Genomic DNA, 21,322 nt, shown 5'->3' on the forward strand with positions numbered 1-21,322 from the left:
GTAGGTCCATCACTTAGTGAAGTATTCATAGTTGGGTTCTGTGGTGATGAAGTAAAACCATCTAATTTCAACGAAATGTCCGCAGCGCTTGTAACCGAACTACAGGAGTTCCTGACCATCTTGTCCATCGTACTTTCAATAGATTGCTTAGCATCGATACGACAACCAAACCTAAACAGAAGAGGGCATGTCGATCTATCCAATTTTTTTCTAAGGTGGGTGACTTGGCAGTTGACATTCAGCATACTGCATGCTTTAAGGCAAATATCCTTTAACTTATTCGGATATGTGCGGCCAGAGAGATTGCATGCAACTGCATTGTGGAACGACATCCCTCTTTTCGTCACTTCTTCAGCCACAAACTCTGAAATACACTCAACTTTAGTGGGTAGTTCACGATTTTCATCAGTATTAATACTCCATATGTGTGTGAGGAGTGCTAATTGGTTAGGACAACCGTTAATTTCGGCCAGAGAGATTGGTTACTGACGGATAAAAGCACTATATTGAGTAGTGTTTTCGTATGTCAGATAAACTGATGTGAACAGAGAAACAAGAAGCCTTGACAACCTACGTAAGCTAGTTTGGGTGGCGTTATTTCATTTAATTCAAAGGTTATATAACAGTAACATTTAGTTTTGCCCCTAGTCTATTCTACAGATCATAAGCTTTCGTTTGATGTATGATTCACTGCCATAGCCTTTTCTGTTCCCAAGCTATTGTAATTTGGACTTAACCTTTTGTACTATATTTTCTACCCTAATCCCCCAGCTTTGGACATAATTGTATTTTCTTAATTATTGTACGTTGTGGTCAGGTTAGTCATCTATTTATTCATGTATCTTTTTACACTAATCTGAATTCGGGTACCAGATCGGAATTTGGGAATGAAGCGAGTAGTTTTCCAGTTGTCTTGTCTTCTCTCTCGAGTGTGCCTGTCATCCAATCAGGTGATAGAATAGTTTTCTTCTCTCTACCTCACTTCGGACTCACGCATACTAGACACAAGGTTAAGCCAGTCAGCCTTGTTGGATCCATTTTGCAAGTGAAAATCCCTCCATGCATACATTTGTGATTTCTTCCTTACGTTTCTTTATTTGTGTATGTTGTTGACATTTTTGATGCTAATTAAGACTATAACGTTTAATTTTCTTGGTTTTATTATCGTTTTTTATTGGGTCTCTATGTTCCTTACTGAACTGTATCTAGTTTGTTTTAATTGTTATTATTCTGGCGTCTGCCATATTGACTGCTCGCTATTTGATTGTGAGGTTTGATTTGACTGGGATCGTGTATCTTTGGTTGTAATTTGGAGCACTTTCCCAGATATTGAAACACTTTGTGTTATAAAACAGCTGCTCAGACGGAATTTTACTTGATCTATCCAGAAAGGATAGAATAACGCTTACCTTTCGGTGTTTTCGGTAATTTTCATATATTTCTTACCACTTTGCTATTTATTGTAATTTAGATTGAATATTTTGGTATCAATTGTCGGTTGAATAACTGGGTAGTAATATTTGTTTAGGTAAATTTGTACATTTGTATATATGATGAAATTTAGAACCGTCACTATATCAAACACTTTGTTTTGATTTCAATTGAAACGAGTCTCTAAACTTTTACTATATTTATTCAACCACATTCAGACCTATTGGAATTTAGGTTTGGATTTTACAAGCCTATCGCGTCAAGGTCTTAACCTACATTGGACAAGTTATCCTCGGCACGAAAGTGGGTAGACAGATCAAGGACGTAACATATACTGTTAGACTCATTGTTTTTGAAATTTTGTATTTATACCTTAGTAAGATATGCTGTCCGGTAGACTTTTCGTTGCATGTGGGTATTGTGCCTTTAATGTCAATTATTCTTACCGTAAGCATGCTGCACAAAGAAATATAGGGGTTGTTACATGGAGAACCAGGCAGGGATAGTGATATCTGCTGATAAGAGGCATAGGATTCAGAAGATAAAGGTTTATCATTGTCAGGTACTGAGTCGTCAATCATAGGGGTTACAGACTTTGACGTTTTGGTTGACTTGAAAGTTGGTGAAATGTCTATTTTACTAGAGTTACTTTCCATAAGTTGAAGCCGGGTGAGTAAAGAGCTTTCCTAACTAAAAGATAAAATCTGAGTATATGGTTACTATTACGTATTAACCGGGGTAATACCAGGATCAGGGACTATGAGTATATAACGTATATCAGATATAAGGTGTTCATTTATGACGTAAGAGAGTACCGATCAATGGAATATCCATATTTCAATTAGTATAATCCAAAGATAAATACACGTCAATGTCGATTGCTGGGAGTTTATATAAGATATACAGGAAACGAAGTCCATGATATGTATGTATTAACTGGTAAGTGTCCGTAAAAATTATTTTCCTGGGGTGAAATAAGACCGATATGTGAGATAGGATGATAATCCAAGTATAATACAGTCTACAAAAGAACAAGAAGAATTTCTAAACCACGTGAAAATTTTTTACCAAAAATGTTAAACAAGTGACGAATCCTTTCGAACGAGAACCCGTAACTTTCTCAATTTATATGTATTTTGTAGAGTCGAATCACGTCAATTCAACGATTTAGGTGCCATCCTATGTGGCCTAGTTTGATTTCCCCTTAAGCCCATGATCTGGCTACCTAATCCAAATCTCTTAATAGTGTGACCCCAGTGCTATTTTGAGTCACTGTCAGGTTAGCCAGACTTCTAGCTTGGTCATATTCTGTCTAAAGTTCCGACTCTGGTTTACTCGAAAAAGGAATATCCGGAAAATTCGCGACCAATAATATTTGCTTTGATAATTTTTATTGAGTTAAGTGATAATAATACTTCGAGTTACCCCACAACACAATTTACCCTTCCAAAATAGTTCTGATGAAAGTGCTGCAGGGACAAGAACACGTTATTGAACCAATCGTCCATCAGGCCGAACCATTTCCACGTCAGCAGACAGACCACTGATCATTGAACGATCAGTCAAACATCTTCACGGTTAAGGATTTACAACGTGTATTAATCGACTGGATGCTGTAGCTGTAAATAATTCCCCAGAATCAATAGCTTTCTAAGTGTTCGACATTGGATGCTGACCACGTTGTTTTAGTGGACTTGTTTAACTTAAGGCTTTCGGTCATGCATCCGTACCAGATCACGTTTCAACTCGGCGTGGGACACAGCTCCTACGTTTCAATAGATAGCTAAGATCAAACGCCTCTCGATATATCGATAACGTATCAAATATATCTTTCCTGCCTCTTCTCGTCTGACTTCTGATTTCCTTTGGCCGGGAACGATCGAATATAGAAGGTACTACTGGTTGCTAGTTGTTAAACTAGAATACTAGTCGTATCACGCTCTTACTGTTAGTTATGTCCACAACTAACTAATCATATCTTTGCTTAAGCTCCCACCACATTATTCTGGTCTGATGTGTCTGTAAACTATTCCTGCTGCATGTGACTTACCAATTGAAAAACATTATTATCCTATTATATTGATGTGACTCATAATTTTTATTCATTTCGATAAGACACGCAATACTGGTCGGTATGTTTTTGCGTTTCACTTAATGACTGTAATTCTTTAATTATTGTACTAATCTGATTGTTTTTATGTTTAGAAACAGATAAAGTTTAAAGCCAAGTCGTCCTTGTTCTGAATTTAGCTTTCACATAGACTCTGAGATCGCCAGTATCGCGTTTACAGTTTTAATAGTACATCTGTAAGACAAATTAAATCCTACACTTACTAATCTGTTTCTGTAATAACGTCGTTTGTGTTGTACCTTCATCAAAGATGACATCGTACCTGGATATCACAAAAGCGTAATCCACGCTAGGTACTTCAATGTTAGGTGGTTGGTCACGCCATCCCATCTAACTCAAGTAGGTACCCGGATTACCTACGATGGTGATGTACAGGTTTTTTTTAGCTATGTTTACTGTCACAATATTTTCTCATAATAAGCTAGTTGAATCCAAATAATACTGCTGGCTCAGGCACACGCATCTAGGTACACTGAGCCTTTTAGAAACTGCTTATCTTTGGTTGTAATAACCGTAATGACACCACACTCTGCGTACTACTACTCACAGAAGTACAGATTACTTGGGAGCCGAAGATTTACCTTTTTACATCATCCAGCCATCGTTTGACCATTTTCAGAAGATTTGAAAAAAAGCGTCCAAATTATAAGGTACTTACAAACATTCGAGCCGGAAAACGGAAACGAACTATCAACCGTTAATTTGTACGAATATTCGTCAAGGTTAGAACGAATAGTTTGACAATAATCAACCGTTAAGTTCAGAAAGTATATTAACCGAAAATACTTTTGTACAAAAATAATTACACAAACAAAATTCCATTATAACAAGATAGTTTTTAGTACCTTGTGTAAAGCTAAGTGGTCTTGATACGTAGTAAACGATCCAAAACTACAAAAATTTATTGAATGAAGAAAAGGATAACCCTTCTCTTAAATATCTCATCATCTTCACAACACCGTTCATTCGAAGTTCGGAATTTATGATTAAACATCAAAACGAGACTTAAAACCCGTAGCCTTATATTTTAGACCAACAACTGAAAATTCGATTTCACATTTTGTTTGTATCTTTTAGTTCGGTGTGTAGTTTAAAAGCTGTTACCTGGCGGTTGACGTCGAAGCTGGTTTTTTGCCGCCGATCAGAAGTAAGATGTGACGTAGCTAGAATTTTCAGGTTTATTATTTATGTCAAGATATATTTTTCAAGGCACAAAGTCTTGTATTCTGATGTTTACAGCTCGTGCTTTATGAGCGTGATATGCATCTCAAACTTTTGCTGTGTCCTTGCACAGCGAAAGTACCATCTTTGACCCAAACCTTTGTCATAAGCTTGAAGTTCGGTAGATCACTGCTGTTCAAGTTAATAATTGATAACAGATTTAGAAGCTAAGTTGCCGGGCCACCGTCAATAGTGTTAAAAGGCATCGATCACCGTCAGAAGTGTTAACCAGCCCCGGTCTTGTAAGAAAATTGGCTGTGCAGTCTACTCCTGGGATTGCACGAACTGTCAAGGGGAAACGTCGGAATTCGGACAGCCTTCTAACCGCCAAGTGGAAAGGACCTCAACCCTAACCAATCTTCCTATTTTGAGGTTAATTTGACGAGACTATAACTTATGGACGACCTTTGAACGAAGCCTAAGTGACCTTAAGAAATATCAGCCAATCAGTTAACAGTCAGCATAGAGTATAAATATACTATACAAAGCCAAATAATTGAAATGGATACACTTATGTAGTCCGAAAACTTGTCAAGGTTAGAAAGAGGTTCTTAAATCGTAATGCATAAGGCAGAGGAAGTCATCCATATGGCTCCATACCAGTCGGTCTCTGGAGCCATTATAAAGTCACAAAAACCCTCCCAGTATTGTTTGTGTGTACTCCGGTTCTGTAAGTTTATCATTTTTATTATGGATATGTCCCTACAATACTCATACCACTGAACAGCCGAAGTTTCAGTAACAGCTGCGATTACTGCAGCCAATGTTACTGGTGCTTTTATCATACAGTTCACGGCAATTATTATAATATGTCTTAGTCTCAATCTGAATCGAGCGAAAAAGGTTCCTATTCTAGCAGAAGTCTTGCTTCAACGCATGTTACATCAAAGGTTAACATCACGGTAGTCTGTACAGGGTCGACAAGTCATTTGATTACTACAATTACAAATAAAGGGACTTAGTAGTCACATTTATTGTAGCCGCCTAATTGTCAAGTCTTCTCTAAAATCCTCTGTGAACCGATCGTACATAAGCATCAGGTACTGAAATTGGCGCCGTGACCTTAAAATCCCTCAAAAGTTTCTAATTAGCTCGTCCATAAATTATAGTCTCGCCGTAAATTTTGGCCATAAACTTTGGGGAAGCCTCAATAGAAAACTTTGAGAAAATAGCGTAAAAACCCTAAAATTTCTCCAGGCCTGTGGAAAATCTCCAAAGTTTTGTGGCTATCTTCAATATTTCCCTAGGATCTTATAACGCGGGCTTTTCCCCAAAATTTCCTCAAACTTTGGGGGTAATTACTAAGTTTTCACGGCTTTTGGAAAAACCCTTAAATTTCCAAGTCTCCTCATAATAGATAGATTGGGTACTCCTGATTGACAATCTCGGCTCCCATAGAAAAGGCGACCACGCTGTGGTGTTCTTTACTTTTAACAGTAGCACTGACCTAAAATGTCCCACCAACAATAGGCGTTAGAATTTCAAACGTTTGGATGTGTCAGCCTTAAAGGACAATCTACAGTAGATGGAATAGAAAGCTCACTCTCAACTTGATATAGATGCTCATTGGGATTTCTTACGTGTTATAAACCAGTCTGTCCCACAAATTGTCCTCCAAAACTACAAACAACGTACAGTCGTAAGGAATCGAACTCTTCGACTACTAAGACTGGAAAAGCACTACTGAGAAGAGCCTAAACCAACTAGTAACGACAGCACACAAACAGTTTAAGCAGCAAGAGAACCAGTGCGGTAAATCGATAAGAGAAGATGGGCTCCAGTGTCAGATCAAGCTAATCGATACTTTTTTCTCCAATCCGTAAAACTCGTTCACTCATGCAGCCTCTCTTCAACAAGGCAGAGTCGGAGTTTCTCAGTTCTTAGGCTCTAATAGCCCAACCAACAATGACGGGGTTGCCACTGAGCTCCTAACAGCAGTACTTTCAAACATTTCAACAGTCACATACAAACTACGTCGATGAGGACCCCACCTGCAACTCAACAGGACTCTCACGATTGGACCTGAGGGCTGACTTGGTGTATTAGGAACTGCAGCAATGACAAAGACACTTTCCCTGGCCGTATATGGACCCTTTTGCTTGACTGAGAGAAACGGCATCAATCTTGGCAACATCGCTCAGTGTAACATTCACACGATCGATAAGCCGAGGGATGGCCGCGTACAGTCGGAAGCTGGCGCACACCTCACTAGTTTCCAAATGTTGTTGACGCAGTGAACTTTCAAGCTACTGACTGGTAGCACTTCCCTTAGTAATAACAAAAGCTACAGAATCCTTGATATATGATAGGCTACGTGATTACTCGTTATCCGTAAACTTCCTTCACCCCAACTATACCTGATGAACGCGGCGGACAAATGGTCAAACATTCTTGATCTCAGTGGGAAGGTTGATGTGTACCTCGACTTCGCAAAAGCTTTTGATAGAATCAATCATGTATGTTTCATCAAAAAGCTCAAACTGTTAGGTATTGTCACCTTCAATAAGCAGGCTTACTCCGTTACATACGTACCTTTGTTAACCCTCGTGTAGGAGTACAGGCTGCCCATCGGGGTTCTCCATCAAGCACTGTCCTAGGAAATCCTTTCCAGTCTATATTTCATCGTTTTGATGTCTACTTCCAGTACCCGGCACAGTGTTTCCTTCGGTCTTCCTCTTTCCCCTTTTCTTTAAGGATTCTAATTTAACGCTCTCCTCGCGATGCAGCCTGATGATCTCCTTAATGTATGTCCTATCCAGTTCCAGTGTCTTTTTCGTATTCCATCCTCAATTGGAATCTGACATCGAAGCTAAGCATCTACTCAGTCCTTCGTTCGGCTAAACAACACTTAAAAGATTTTCCTCGTACTGATAGTATGATTCCTCACACTTGCTAAAATCTTTCTTTGGCATCTTGATAAGCTGTCCTTCTCTACAGTCTGTCGGCACTTGTTTCTCCGAAATCTTTCTAAATATAATGTGGAACATCTTCGTAGTTACCTCTATATCTGACTTCAGTGCTTCAGCTGCTATGTTGTCTGGCCCTTCTGCTTTCCCACTCTTGATTTGTCCGATCGTCATGCTGATTTCTTCGATCGTTGGTGAAGTGACAGCTATAGGAAGATCTATCTGTGCTGCTTCGATGTCCAGTAGGGCTGGTCTATATTCAGGAGTTCTTCGTAGTGGTCTACCCACCTGTTCTGCTGTTCTTAAATCTCAGTGATTGGTTTGCCTTGTTTGTCCCTGACTGGTCTCTCTTGTTTAATATATTTCCCTCCTAGTTCATCTATTGTGTCATATAGTTATTTCATACTTATTTATTATTTATTTATTTAATCACATATTGGTACAAAGGGCACCGAATAAATATGCGCCTCACAAATCTCATTCGATTTGTGTGAGGGCTGTGATACTGCCCGGGTGCCCAAACCGAAGCAGGTGATTTTCTTAGGGGACCACACCCCGAGCCTTTGATCTAAAGGTCTAACCCACAAGGCAGTGGAGCATCGTAAGGAGATGCAGTCCCATGGTGGCCGGTGACCAACAGTTGGTTCATACGCCATTCGTTCCCTCAGGATACTGGACCCCATGTGCACCATTGGTTTGGAATGAGGGTTTTCCAACTCCCCTAGGTGGATCCTCCACATCCACCAACCCGGTTATAGCGCCGGACATTCGCTTTTCGTCCTCTCACTTTCGTAAACAACAGTAGTGCCACGAGAAGGCAGTGAGTAGGACTTCCCTGGCAGGGGCTATATACGCGTGGCCATATGAGAGCATTTGGAGAGGGAGAGCGGACTCTCCCCACTCTCGGCCGTACCAGGGCATTTGGGGGCTCCCTTCTCTTGAAGCTTTTTTCACCATCGCTTCTATGTCTCCCACGTCTTTCTGCTTGTCAGCTGTAATGCTCCTTTCAACTTGTTTGTTTGTTTCTGTTTGTTCAGTTTGACTATCTCTGTTTTGTTCGGCTGTCGTTAACTGCTGTCCTCTTGTCCTTCCTTTCTTGAATCCTCAGGGTTTCGATGAAGATCCATCGCTTATGATGATGCTTCTTGAGGTCCATAGCCTCCTGATACGTTGGAGTTAGTGCTTCTTTTATCCCTTTCCAGTTACTCTGCATAGTAATTTCTTCTTTGAGTAGATCTTGTATGGCTCGAAACCTGTTGTTGAGAGACCTTGAATTCGTTGAGTTTGTTAGTATATCAAAGGAAAACTGTATTGAACCTTTGTAATGCTGTCTCTCCAGTTGTCTTTCGCTTCAGTTTCATCTTGTCAATAACTGGGTGGTGATCTGAAGTTATGTCAGCTCCTCTCTTGGTTCTCACGTCTTTCATTGACCTTCTGACATTTTAGTGATGTAAATGCGACCGGTTTGGTTCTGTGTAGCGTGATCCGGTGAGACCCACGTAGCCTTGTGTATGAGTTTGTGGGGGAATATTGTGCCTTCTATAACCATTTTGTTGAATGCATATGGGTTTGCGAATCTCTCAACATTCTCTTTCCTTTCTGCCAGTCCATATCGTCCTATGGTATCTTCGTACCCGGTGTTATCCATTCCGACTTGGGCGCTTAGGTTTATCATCAGGATGGTCAGACCCCTTCCAGAGCACTTCTCTGTGACCGATCGCAGCCTCTCGTGAATCCTATCACTATCGTCGTTGTTGATGCGTAGCATTGGATAATATTCATTGTGATTCCCTCCTTTGTTTTGAATGATGCTTTGTTGATCCTGGGTCCTTGGCATTCCCACCCTATAAGTGCTTTACGTGTTTCTCTGGACAACATCAGAGCAACTCCCTGAGTATCCGGAGCATTTCTTTCCTCGTGCTCCCAAGTGCCCCGACCGTTGCTGCTACCTTGACGTGGTGGTCGGGCTTGCCTATCGTGATGAAGCAATCGAGCTATGCTGGCTGGAACAATCGTTCCTCGAGGTCCTACCATGCCAGACAGGTCGGTTGAAGAGCGGCAAGACTAAAAGCAGCAATCCCAAGGTCCGAAGGCGAAGTCGTACTGCCGACTGTACAGAGGTGTGACGGCAGTAAGGTGTTTCCTTCAGACAACCAGCATGACAGCGATGCTGCCTTCCCACAAGGAGGGGTGGGGTTAGAAAAGGTCGACCCTAAAAATGCACACTTCGCCTTATCCCACGGATTTCCGTCTCCGACGGTAAGGTCCCAACAAGTACGGAGCTAACACAAAAATCACCCACAAATAGGTCATGTGTGGCAGATCTCAAGCAGTTGTCCCTTTGGCACTGCGGTCACGCTCGCAGGTCGTTCAGACCAACACTAATCCAACTTCTTTTTCAGGTCCCTCAAGAAATACCCTTCCACGGTGTGGGCAGCCGGGAAGTGATATTAGCCCTCATACCCATAACAGCACACGAGACCAAGTCGGTCACTTTCAAACCCTTCCTACACCTCCTAACAACTCTCTTATCTCAACGACTAACCCTTCTCACGTCCTTTTATCACCTCACACCGCTGGGGCAAACGATTCGAGTACACAGAACGTTATTCCTGGTCTCCTGAAACCACGCTCTAAACTACATGTAGGAACTTTTAATGTCCGAACATTGTGCCAAATAGGACAACAAGCTTCCTTAGCTGAGACTTTCAAATCTCGCACCATCGATGTGTGCTGCGTCTCCGAAACGAGCATACAAGATCCGAGTAGCATCATTCATTTGACCTCACCTAATCAAAATAAAGAACCATCTCGATACACGCTTCGTGTATCTGGAAGCCCTGATGCTGCTTCCCGTGGCCTCGCTGGAGTAGGTATAGCATTAAGTCCTAGGGCAGAGCTAGGTTTTTTAGATTGGATCCCAGTTGACAGTCGTCTATGCGCTGTCTAAATAAATGGAACAGTAAGGACTCGGTAAGAAAAGGAAACTCGTCGTTGCCTCTTCGTCATCTCTGCCTACTCTCCCACTGACTGCAGCTCAGACGATATAAAAGATGAGTTCTACAGGAAACTTTCCGACCTTCTCCGAAAAGCTAGGCGTTCTGATGTAGTAATAGTGGTAGGTGACTTAAATGCTCAAGTAGGTAAACTAAGTGAAAGGGAAAGACACCTGAGTGGATCTTATGGTGTCATGGCGGAAAGAACAGATAATGGCGACCGTCTGTTGCAGCTGTGCTCAGATAACCGCCTATTTCTTGCAAATACTAACTTTAAGCATAAGGAAAAACATCTTTTGACATGGCGACCCCCTAATTCGTCCCAACGTTGGACCCAATTAGATCACATCGCTATCAGCCACCGATGGAGGGGCTCGATAGAAGACTGTCGCTCATTCTGGAGCACATGTTTAGATTCAGATCATGCTCTAGTGCGAGCACGTATCTGTCTGCGTCTCACTGGACATAAGAAAGACACTGTAGGTTAGCCTCTAAGGGTTCTGCTTAATAATAAGCAAGCTAAGAATATATTTCAGGAACAACTGGAAAAACAGTTAGACAGACATGTAAGTTGTGTCCACCCCGAAGCAGCGTGGAATGACATCCGAAAAGCTGTGGAAACAGCTGTGATATCCGCTAGTAAGGTAAACCATAATGTTAGGGAGAAACAATAGAACTCGCCAGCATCTATCGCACTGATAGATGCTCGAAAACTCATCCCACCTGGCTCTGAACATAACGAAAACCGGAGTCAGCTTAAGAGCAGGCTAATAAGAAGCTTACGCAATGATCGTGAACAGTGGTGGGTAGCGAAAGCAAGAGAGATGGAAAAGGCAGCGGCAATAGATAACAGTAGACAGCTATTCAGACTTGTTAAAGAAACCGGTATTAGGAACCCAAGTATCAGTGAAACTATCTCAGATAAAGATGGACATATCATTCACTCTCAATCCAGGAGATTGGATCGATGGGCAGAACACTTTAGGGATCAGTTCAACTGGCCTTCAGCCACACTTCCGTTTCATACGATCCCCAGTCGTCCTGAATGGCAAATTGATGTAAGTCCTCCAACTCTCTACGAGGTTGAAAACGCTATAGGAAATCTGAAGCAAGGGAGAGCAGCAGGCCCTGACAGGTTCACCACTGAGATTTTTAAGGATGGTGGTCCGGTACTAGCAACGAGATTGACTGAGGTCTTAGGTAGAATCTGGGAACTGGACGTAATCCCATCTGACTGGTCCCAATCACTGATTGTGCCAGTCTATAAGAAAGGACAAAAGTCCTCCTGTGACAATCACAGAGGAATCAGTTTGACTAATATAGTGTCTAAAATATTAGCTTCAATAATACTTCGACGCCTAACTAAAGCTCGTGAAGAGCAGACTAGAGAAAACCAGGCTGGTTTCTGACCTGGACGTGGTTGCATAGACCAGATATTCACTCTACGTCAGGTCCTAGAACATAGACACACATTCAGACGTCCCACAATAGTAGTATTTCTTGACCTTAAGGTGGCATTTGACTCCGTTGATCGTGAGGTTCTATAGCAGTGTTTGTCACTGAATAGAGTACCAAAGAAGTACATTAATCTTATAAAGGCTCTCTACTCGAACACAACTGGTCGAGTTAGAGCCTATGGCGAACTGTCATCAGAATTGGTTGCCTCAAGTGGTGTTCGTCAGGGCAGTCCACTCTCCCCATTCTTGTTTAACTTTGTCGTAGACGTGCTTTTAGAGGTATCACTTTCATCATCTCAATCTCCTGGAGTTGAACTTTTACCGGGAGGCTCACTTGTTGATTAAGAATACGCCGACGACATAGTTCTATTTGGTGAAGACGCTAACAAAATGCAGAGTCTTCTGACCACTATAAGCAACAATGCAGGCATGTTCGGGATACGATTCTCTCCCTCGAAGTGCAAAATGTTACTTCAGGATTGGGTTGCATCGACACCTGAACTAATGATAGGGAGTGAAGTAGTTGAGCGTGTTGACAGCTTCACTTATCTTGGGAGTCTCATCAGCCCTTGTGGTCTGGTATGTGACGAAATCTCATCACGGATACAGAAGACTCGTCTAGCTTCCGCCAACTTGCGTCATTTGTGGTGTAGGCGAGATATCCGTCTAGCAACCAAAGGACGGGTTTACTGTGCAGCAGTTCGTTCCGTCCTACTTTATGGCAGTGAAACATGGCCGATAAGAGTAGAGTATATTTGTAGGCTACTAGTGTTCGATCATAGGTGTCTTCGAAGCATTGCTCGTATATCCTGGGACCACCGGGTAAGTAATGCAGTTGTTAGGAAACGGGTACTAGGTAAGGATGGCAAATCGATTGATGAAGTAGTGAAACTTCATCAGTTGAGATGGCTGGGACACGTGTTACGTATGCCCAACCACCGACTGCCCCGACGTGCAATGCTTTATGGTGTAGGAGCAGGTTGGAAGAAAGCTATGGGTGGCCAGACCAAAACATGGCATAAATCCATGCAGTCACTGACAAGTGGACTGGGCCATGTTGGTAGGTTTAGACTACCTGGTTGGGATCCGCGAGATGATAGCAACCGATTGTTAAAGACCTTGAATGACATGGCTCAAAATCGTTTGCAATGGCGAAGGTGCATCCACTCTGTGTTCTACCAAATTCTAATCTGAATTCTTCATGTCTGTATCCTTTTTCTCTTTCCAAATTTATTTCATTGTATTATACTCCTTCAATAACATCTTCAAACCCTAATCTTTCCGAGTACTGCTTATACTCTTACTACTTCTACCAATATGGGATTTGAATCGACAACTTCATCTCTGTGCTAATGTGGTATGGCAACTCGAACTGATGTACGTACGTACGAAGTACTACGTTGTAACTGACTGACTGACTGACTGCTCCCAAGTGCTCTGGTACACCCGAGAGTGAGAAGAGTCAGCTACCCTCGAAATGCTTTCAAGTGGCCACGTGCATACAACCACTGACAGCAAAGTCCCACTCACTGCTTTCTCGTAGCAGGAGTGTTGGTTACGGAATTGAGAGAACGAAAATCGAATGTCCGATGCTGTAACCGGGTTAGTGGACACAGATAGTACACCTAGGGGCGTTGAAAAATCCTGATTTCAAACCAGTGGTGCACATGAGCTGTTGTATCCTGAGGGAACAAATGGCGTATGAATCAATCGTTGGTCACTGACTACCATGGGACTGCATCTCCCAACGTTGCTCCAAAATTGGACCACCATATTTAAAGACCTCTGGAGCCAATCCATCTGGACCAGCTGTTCTTCCCCGTTTCAGATTAGTAATAGCCTTTTGAATTTCAGCTAGGGTCGAGCGACTTACTCCAATGTTCCATTCAGAGTCTGGGAATAGTGGGTAGTTGTACAGTAGCTGAAGGCCAGCTGAACTGCTCCTTAAAGTGTTCTGCCCATCGTTCTAAATGTCTGGGCTGAGATCATTTCACTTACACTTGACTTATTAATTCCCGTTTGTTTTATTAGTCTGAAGAGTTGCCTGGTGTTGCCTACAGCTGCTGCCTTTTCCATCTCTTTTGCTTTCGTTGCCCATCACTGCTCACGATCGTTCCTTAGACTTTTAGTCAACCTAGATTTGATTTCTTTATGCTCTTCGTCGTGTTCAGAGCCTGATGAGATGAATTTACGCGAATCTATCAGTGAAATAGACTTGGAAGAAATCCATTGGTTTTTCGGAACCCTATGGTTTAAATTACTAATAGATGTGACTGCTGTTTCCACAGCTGTTCGTATGTCTTTCCAAGCAGCATCTGGGTCAGTCTCGTTTACAGAACTTCCTAGATGTGAACTCAGTTGTCCCTGGAATTTACATTTGGATTTCTTGCCCTCCACTTCAATCCTAATGGGTCTTCTTAGTGTAGTTTTCCTGCGTCCAGTGAGGCGCAGACAAATGCGTGCTCGTACTAAAGCGTGATCAGAGTCTAAACAAGTATTCCAGTGCGAACGACAATCTTCTATCGAGCCTCTCAAACGATGACTGATGGCAATATGGTCTATTTGAGTCCATCGTTGGTTTGTAGCATGTGGTCGCCATGGTAGACAATGTCTTTCCTTATGCTTAAAATTAGTGCTTGCTAAAATTAAACGATTGTCTGAGCATAGTTGCAACAGACAATCACTATTATCTGTTCGCTGAGCCGGAATACTAAAATACCCACCTAAATGTCTTACTGTTTGATTTAAGCTGCCTAATTGTGCATTAGTCACCCGCTACGAGTACTATGTCTGAGTGTTTGGCTTTTTGAAGAAGTTCAGAAAGCTTTCTATAAAAGTCATCTTTCACTTCGGACTGCAGTCAGTTGGAGCGTAGGCAGAAACGACGAAAAGGCAACGACGTGTGTCCCTATCCTTCCGAGTTCTTACGGAGCCATTTAGCCGGACAGCACACAGGCGACTGTTAACGGGGATCCATTCTAATAGTGCTTGTTCTGCCCTTGTACTAAGTGCTAAGCCTACGCCTGCAAGTCAACGAGAACTAGTCATAGGGTCGCCAGATACACGGAGAGTATATTTCGTAGGCTGTCCATTTTGGCGAGGTGAGGTCAAGTGAATGACCATACTGGGATCCTGTATGCGTGTTTCGGAGACACATCATACATCGATGGTATGAGATTCTAGGGTTTTAGCTAAGGAGGCGTGTTGACCGATTTGTCTTAGGGTGCATACGTTGGAGGCTCCAATGTGTAGCTTGGAGCGAGGTTTTAGTAGACCTGGGACTGTTTCGCGCACTACAACCGTTGGCCATGGTGACACTTGAGGAGGAAACCGAAAGAGGGAGTTTAGTGTTGAAAGTCGAGGTATAAGGAATAATAGGAATCTAAGAAGGAGATTGATTATGAATACAGTGATCTTGAGTGCTACTATAGGTATGAAGGCACTTATCACTCTCTGGTTGCCCACACCGTGGAAGGGTTCTTCTAGAGGTACCTGAAAAGGAAATAGGGTTAGAAGTGGTATTAATTACCTGAGGGCGTGACCGCAGTGCCAAAGGGACAACTGCTTGAGATCTTCCACACATGACCTATTTGTGGGTGATTTTTGTGTTAGCTCCGTACTTGTTGGGACCTTACCGTCGGAGACGGAAATCCGTGGGATAAGGCGAAGTGTGCATTTTTAGGGTCGACCTTTTCTAACCCCACCCCTCCTTGTGGGAAGGCAGCATCGCTGTCATGCTGGTTGTCTGAAGGAAACACCTTACTGCCGTCACACCTCTGTACAGTAAGCAGTACGACCTCGCCCTTGGACCTTGGGTTTACTGCTTTTAGTCTTGCCGCTCTTCAACCGACCTGTCTGGCATGGTAGGACCTTGAGAAACAATTGTTCCAGCCAGCATAGTTCGATTGATTCATCACGATAGGCAAGCCCGACCACTACGTCAACGGTCGGGTTGCCCACTAGAGCATACACCTCGTTGATAGGATAGAATATTCTCTCTTTAGCAATTAAAAAGATGATGCGCCAAAATTTTTACTTTGAATTTTCACGGTTAACAAAATATTCTGCCCGATCGGTCAACATAGAGAAAGGGACTTTAAATTCACAGAGGTTGAGGTTAGGATTCTCATCACAATCTGACACCAACGGCAGTTTAATTTTTCTAAAGTACATGCTGTAGTTCTTAGTTTTAACACGACAACTTGTTCATTTACCCTAGCTGTTTCATGGTGGGTTAAGACATCAGGGTCGTTTGGCGTTTTACTTTGTTTTCATTAGTTGCAGCTTAGCTAATCCGCAGTTGACTAATCTATTTCGGATAACATGACAGTTTCACTAATACACTAACGCTCATTATTATCAAAGTAACGGTCTGGGCATCCGGGCAGAATCACAGCCTCACACACAAATCAAGTGACGTGTGTGGTGCATATGTATTCGGTGCCCCTTTGTACCAATATTTATGTGTTCAAATAAATAAATTATTATCATGGTATCATTATGCTGTTTGTCACATAGAGCAATTAGTATTTTTTGTTGACTTTTCCATTCAAGGTATAGTTATGGTGGGATTATTGTGATGGCCTTATTGAACTATGCTCTGCAAGCTGAGTGGTGTAGTTTTGGGTATAAACTTGACGTTTAAACAATGTCATAAAAAATGTTGCTATTGTGTCGTGTTGAGATTTTCTACTAACAATACTACTTTTCTGGAACTTTAATAAACATTTTTGTTTGCCAGTTTAGTTTATGGGTGTAGTTTTACATTTAGTAGCCATTATAAGCTCAATGGTTTTTCTATTGTGATTACAGCCTTAAATAGATCATTGCATTGGACACAGCCCCTAAATGCCCTGGTACGGCCGAGAGCGGGGAGAGTCCGCTCTCCCTCTCGAAATGCTCTCATATGGCCACGCGAATATATAGCCTCTGCCAGGGAAGTCCTACTCACTGCCTTCTCGTGGCACTACTGTTGTTCACGAAATTGAGAGGACGGAAAGCAAATGTCCGGCGCTTTAACCGGGTTGATGGACACGAAAAGTCCACCTAGGGGAGTTGGAAAACCCTCATTCCAAACCAATGGTGTACATGAGCTCCATTATCCTGAAGGAACAAATAGCGTATGAATCAATCGTTGGTCACCGGCTACCATGGGACTGCATCTCCTTACGATGCTCCACTGCCTTGTGGGTTAGACCTTTAGGTCGAAGGCTCCGGGTGTGGCCCCCTAAGAAAATCACCTGCTTCAGTCTGGGCACCTGGGCAGTATCACAGCCCTCACACAAATCGAATGAGATTTGTGAGGCGCATATTTATCTGGTGCTTCCTTGTACCAATATTTATGTGTTTAAATAAATAAATAATAAAATCTTAATGACTAAGTTAAATATTTATGTTAACTCTACAATGTGATGTTCCTAATTCAGCTTTAGGAGCGATTACACATGATTCTATTCTATTATTTTATGGTAACCTGTTCAGCTACAGACTAGTCTATAGGGACTACTTCAGGTGTCAATCAATCAAGTTACTAGTGACTACCCGTATTGCTTACTAGTAGTCTTAGACTACATATCAAGGCCTGTCTCATTCGTTCAGTTTGTGCTTACCACTGCACCACCACTCACTCAACACGTAACCTACATTAGTTTCTTCTATCCTTCGTGGTAGTTAAATGATCGAATAATTATAGAATAAAGTAAGCTTTCTCAGTTTCAGATGCTACAGGTTGTTCACTCATTTCAAGAACTTAGTAATTATCTCCCATCTTCATTATCCGTTTCGTCCTGTTTATCACAAGCCTCTGTTTGCGATCTCTGTTCAGTTTATTTATTTATTTATTTGACCACATAAATATTGGTACAAGGGGGCACCAAATACATATTCGCCACACAAAATTACCATTTCATTTTGTGTGAGAGCTATGATACTGCCCGGGTGCCCAGACAGAAGCAGATCTCTGTTCAAACTCACAATCAGTTGGACAATAATAATTCATGTCACAATTCATAGCAGCATAAAAACATCCAACAAATATAAAGTCAAATCAATATAAAAGAATAACACGAATGAAAAAGAGGTTAGATGATGGTTGTTCAGTATTTGGGTGATAGTGAATATATCTGTGCCATTGTGACTAATTTTTATTCTTGTTACGTCTGATATCCTAATATTAATTTCTATCATCCCTAAGCCTCCGCTAACAAAGTTTTCAACTTCTTTTAATGATTACACAAATTACTGTCGTGTTCTACTCTGCCTTAAGCTTTCTTCAACATAATTTTGTTTCAATTAGGGTTGCGACTTGAAATGTGTGACGTATAACCTAGACACAATTAATGGACATTTACAGAATTTCCAATCAATCTTATCGAAAATTATGCATTTGCTAGGTTTTAAGCACATACCAACATGCATCTAAAATACTGCTGCTTGTAACTGTATTCACTCAGCTGAATTATGCTAAGATGTCTTTACGTCAACATGAGAAAAATTTAAGTAGTTAGTCCATTTGATAAATTTTAGCTTTGCAATATAAAGATAAAGTTTACCAAAACTATGTGATGTATTAATCTAATACATCTCAAACAATCTGGTTACATATGTACCTGTTCAGACACTTGTAAATGAACATCAAAGGGTCAACAATAACGAAATACCCGAAAAATAAAAGTGATATTCCTAATAGTGGTGGGTAGTCAAAAGTTCTTCAGTTAATAACTTTTAAGAGAAGACAAGGTGTTTATATTGATACGGTGCTCATAAATACAAAATCTTTCGCTGAGTCTACGAAATTCCTCTCTGCCAACGACAAAGAGGCCTCTCATTTCTGTACCAAAGTCCTTTCAAACAAAAACATTTGAATGACCTTATGGACAACTAAATTCAGATGAAAGGCCTTTAGTCGATCTCTGTTGGTCGTTTTCGGTAGCGTGGTGTACTTGGTTTCATTAACAGGATGGTTCTCTTCGTTAGGAGTCATTCCAAAATGGTAAGTTCAGTCCTCCACTAATATTTCTACCTCTATAAAATGACCGTCTTCAGATATACACAAGATAGATTATATAGCTTATATCCGGTGGGATAGAGTGTATACTTGATGTTTGAATTGTATGTGCACTTTCTTGAGTTATTGCGTATTGTAAGATTTAAGACATAGTTTTATCCTATGAAATTTACCCTTGCTGTCCGGCATAGAGCTCACATACTAAAGATGTGTTTTTTACTTACGGTTTATATGTCTAATTGTTTGTCGATTGCTCATTTATGTTAGCTTTGTTTTGTATTAATGTAGGTACAAGTAAACACAAAGGAAACATACAATCTTACCCATGTATCTTAGTTTATTCGCGTTTAATCTTCTACTGGGATTGTCAGTTGGTTATCCTAGTCGGTTGACTTTCGAGTTACCTGACAATGAAGGTATTTGCTTCTATGAAGATCTTCCAGCTTCGAAAAAGTACGTATTTAGCTATCACGTAATTCACGGAGGTCAAACTGATGTGGATATCGTGATTAAAGATCCTAAACAAGTGATTATTTCTAATGTCGAACGTGGTTCAGACGACGATATCACCTTCACAACAATTCCTTCTAATGGCACTTATTCTTTTTGTTTCAGTAATGAGTTCTCTTCTATATCGCACAAACTTATATATTTTGAAATTCGACCGGAAGATTTTGAATCGTTAGCTGAAGAGGCTGGGTTACCGGTTTTTCCAACTGTGATGACTTTATTGGATAGTGTTGTGGAGGTGTTACATCATTATTTGTCACGGGCTGAAAGTTTCGGAATCGAGTTGAAAAATCGTGATTATGGTGATTTCTTAGTAGCGGAAGATTTGAATTCAGCTGTTTTTGTTTGGAGTGTCATTATTACATTTGTTGTGATAATAACTTCAGTTGGACAAGTCACAATATTAAAGAATTTCTTCAGTGAGAAAAAAGTTGCTTATTCGGCAATCCCAACAAGTTATCCTACCCATACTTTGAGAACATGATTTGGTGCAAATTCTAGCATTATTTCTGCTTTATAGGATAGTTGGGATTAGACGATGACAAGCACGAGAAATATCGACTATTTTCTGACTCCCGTCCAACTTTATTTTTTTTGTCAGTCGATTCTTACTCATTTTCTAACCAAACTTTCCAAATTGTTAACCTGTACAGCTTCGGTTTTTAAAATTTTGATTTGTATTTTAAAGTTTGTTTTGTTCTTGTGGTGATTTGTTTCTCTCAAACACATTAGTTTAGTTCGTGTTATGAAAAACATTCCTTTGGTTACTCAGTATATGATGATGACCAGTGATTGTTAGTTTACTTTTTATGAAGAGCTGAATTGTGTCTGACGTTTACATGGTACATATAGTTGACTGACTGACGTAGCTGACAACTGACCGCTAAAACTATCTGATAAGTCTTTCTAATTGAACGCTATACTCGGACCCTAAGCTAGTCTCGTAATTTCGAAGCTAAATCTGCACATCGACTTGAACACGAGAGAAAAGGCGCAAAATATGCGATAAGCACTTTACTACAAAGGTTCATTTATGTACAGAAAATACAATGTTTTTATAGTATTTTAGAAGTCCTTGGGTTTTCCTAAAAATTCTGGAATGCTACTAGACATAGCAGCAGTGTAGTAACCAGCCAATCAGAAACTCTGCATGTGACTTAATTTTCGTGATGTTTCTAGTAAAACTTCTAGTCGAACACTGATTGAATAAAATGCTTCGTAATGTTTCCTGAGCTTGTCATGTCTGTCTCGAGAAATTTTCTGGATCATCCCAACACTATCGGTAGTCTACTCTGTCTCTGCATATTGTATCATATTTTAGAGCATCATTCATGTTATTTGTTAAGTCTTCACTGCTTACAAATTTGGCTAGTGTAAGGATATAAACTATTTCTAGGTATCCACTTTCCCCTCTTAGCTTACATGAAAATTTCTTCACTACACGAAGCTACTGATTAGAGGCTTCTTGAGTAAGGGTGTAGCATGAAAAAGCTCTGTGGAGGCTGAACTCTTTGTATACTCAGCTGTACCAGGGTTTCTGATGTATAGTATGCCTTCGATTGTTGCTTCACGAACGATGTAAGCGTACATCAAATCATGATCGAAAATCTGATGCAGTTTTGAGATATTCTAATTTTTCTTTTTTTAATAATTGGAACAATATA

General features: G+C 41.0%; 1 protein-coding gene across 1 annotated transcript; it reads left to right on the top strand.

Moving 5' to 3' along the window:
- The first annotated feature begins 1,277 nt into the window (after positions 1-1,277).
- Smp_154960.1 (putative cop-coated vesicle membrane protein P24 (emp24/gp25l family)) lies at positions 1,278-20,449 on the top strand. The gene is made up of 3 exons (XM_018794552.1): positions 1,278-1,424; positions 1,472-1,528; positions 19,437-20,449. The coding sequence occupies exon 3, from the start codon at positions 19,474-19,476 to the stop codon at positions 20,140-20,142; it is 669 nt and encodes a 222-aa protein (XP_018648954.1). The 5' UTR covers positions 1,278-1,424; positions 1,472-1,528; positions 19,437-19,473; the 3' UTR covers positions 20,143-20,449.
- Positions 20,450-21,322: the final 873 nt, after the last annotated feature.

Source organism: Schistosoma mansoni, chromosome 1 (assembly GCF_000237925.1).
Source record: "Schistosoma mansoni strain Puerto Rico chromosome 1, complete genome".
In the NCBI taxonomy this organism is placed as follows: Eukaryota; Metazoa; Platyhelminthes; class Trematoda; order Strigeidida; family Schistosomatidae; genus Schistosoma; species Schistosoma mansoni.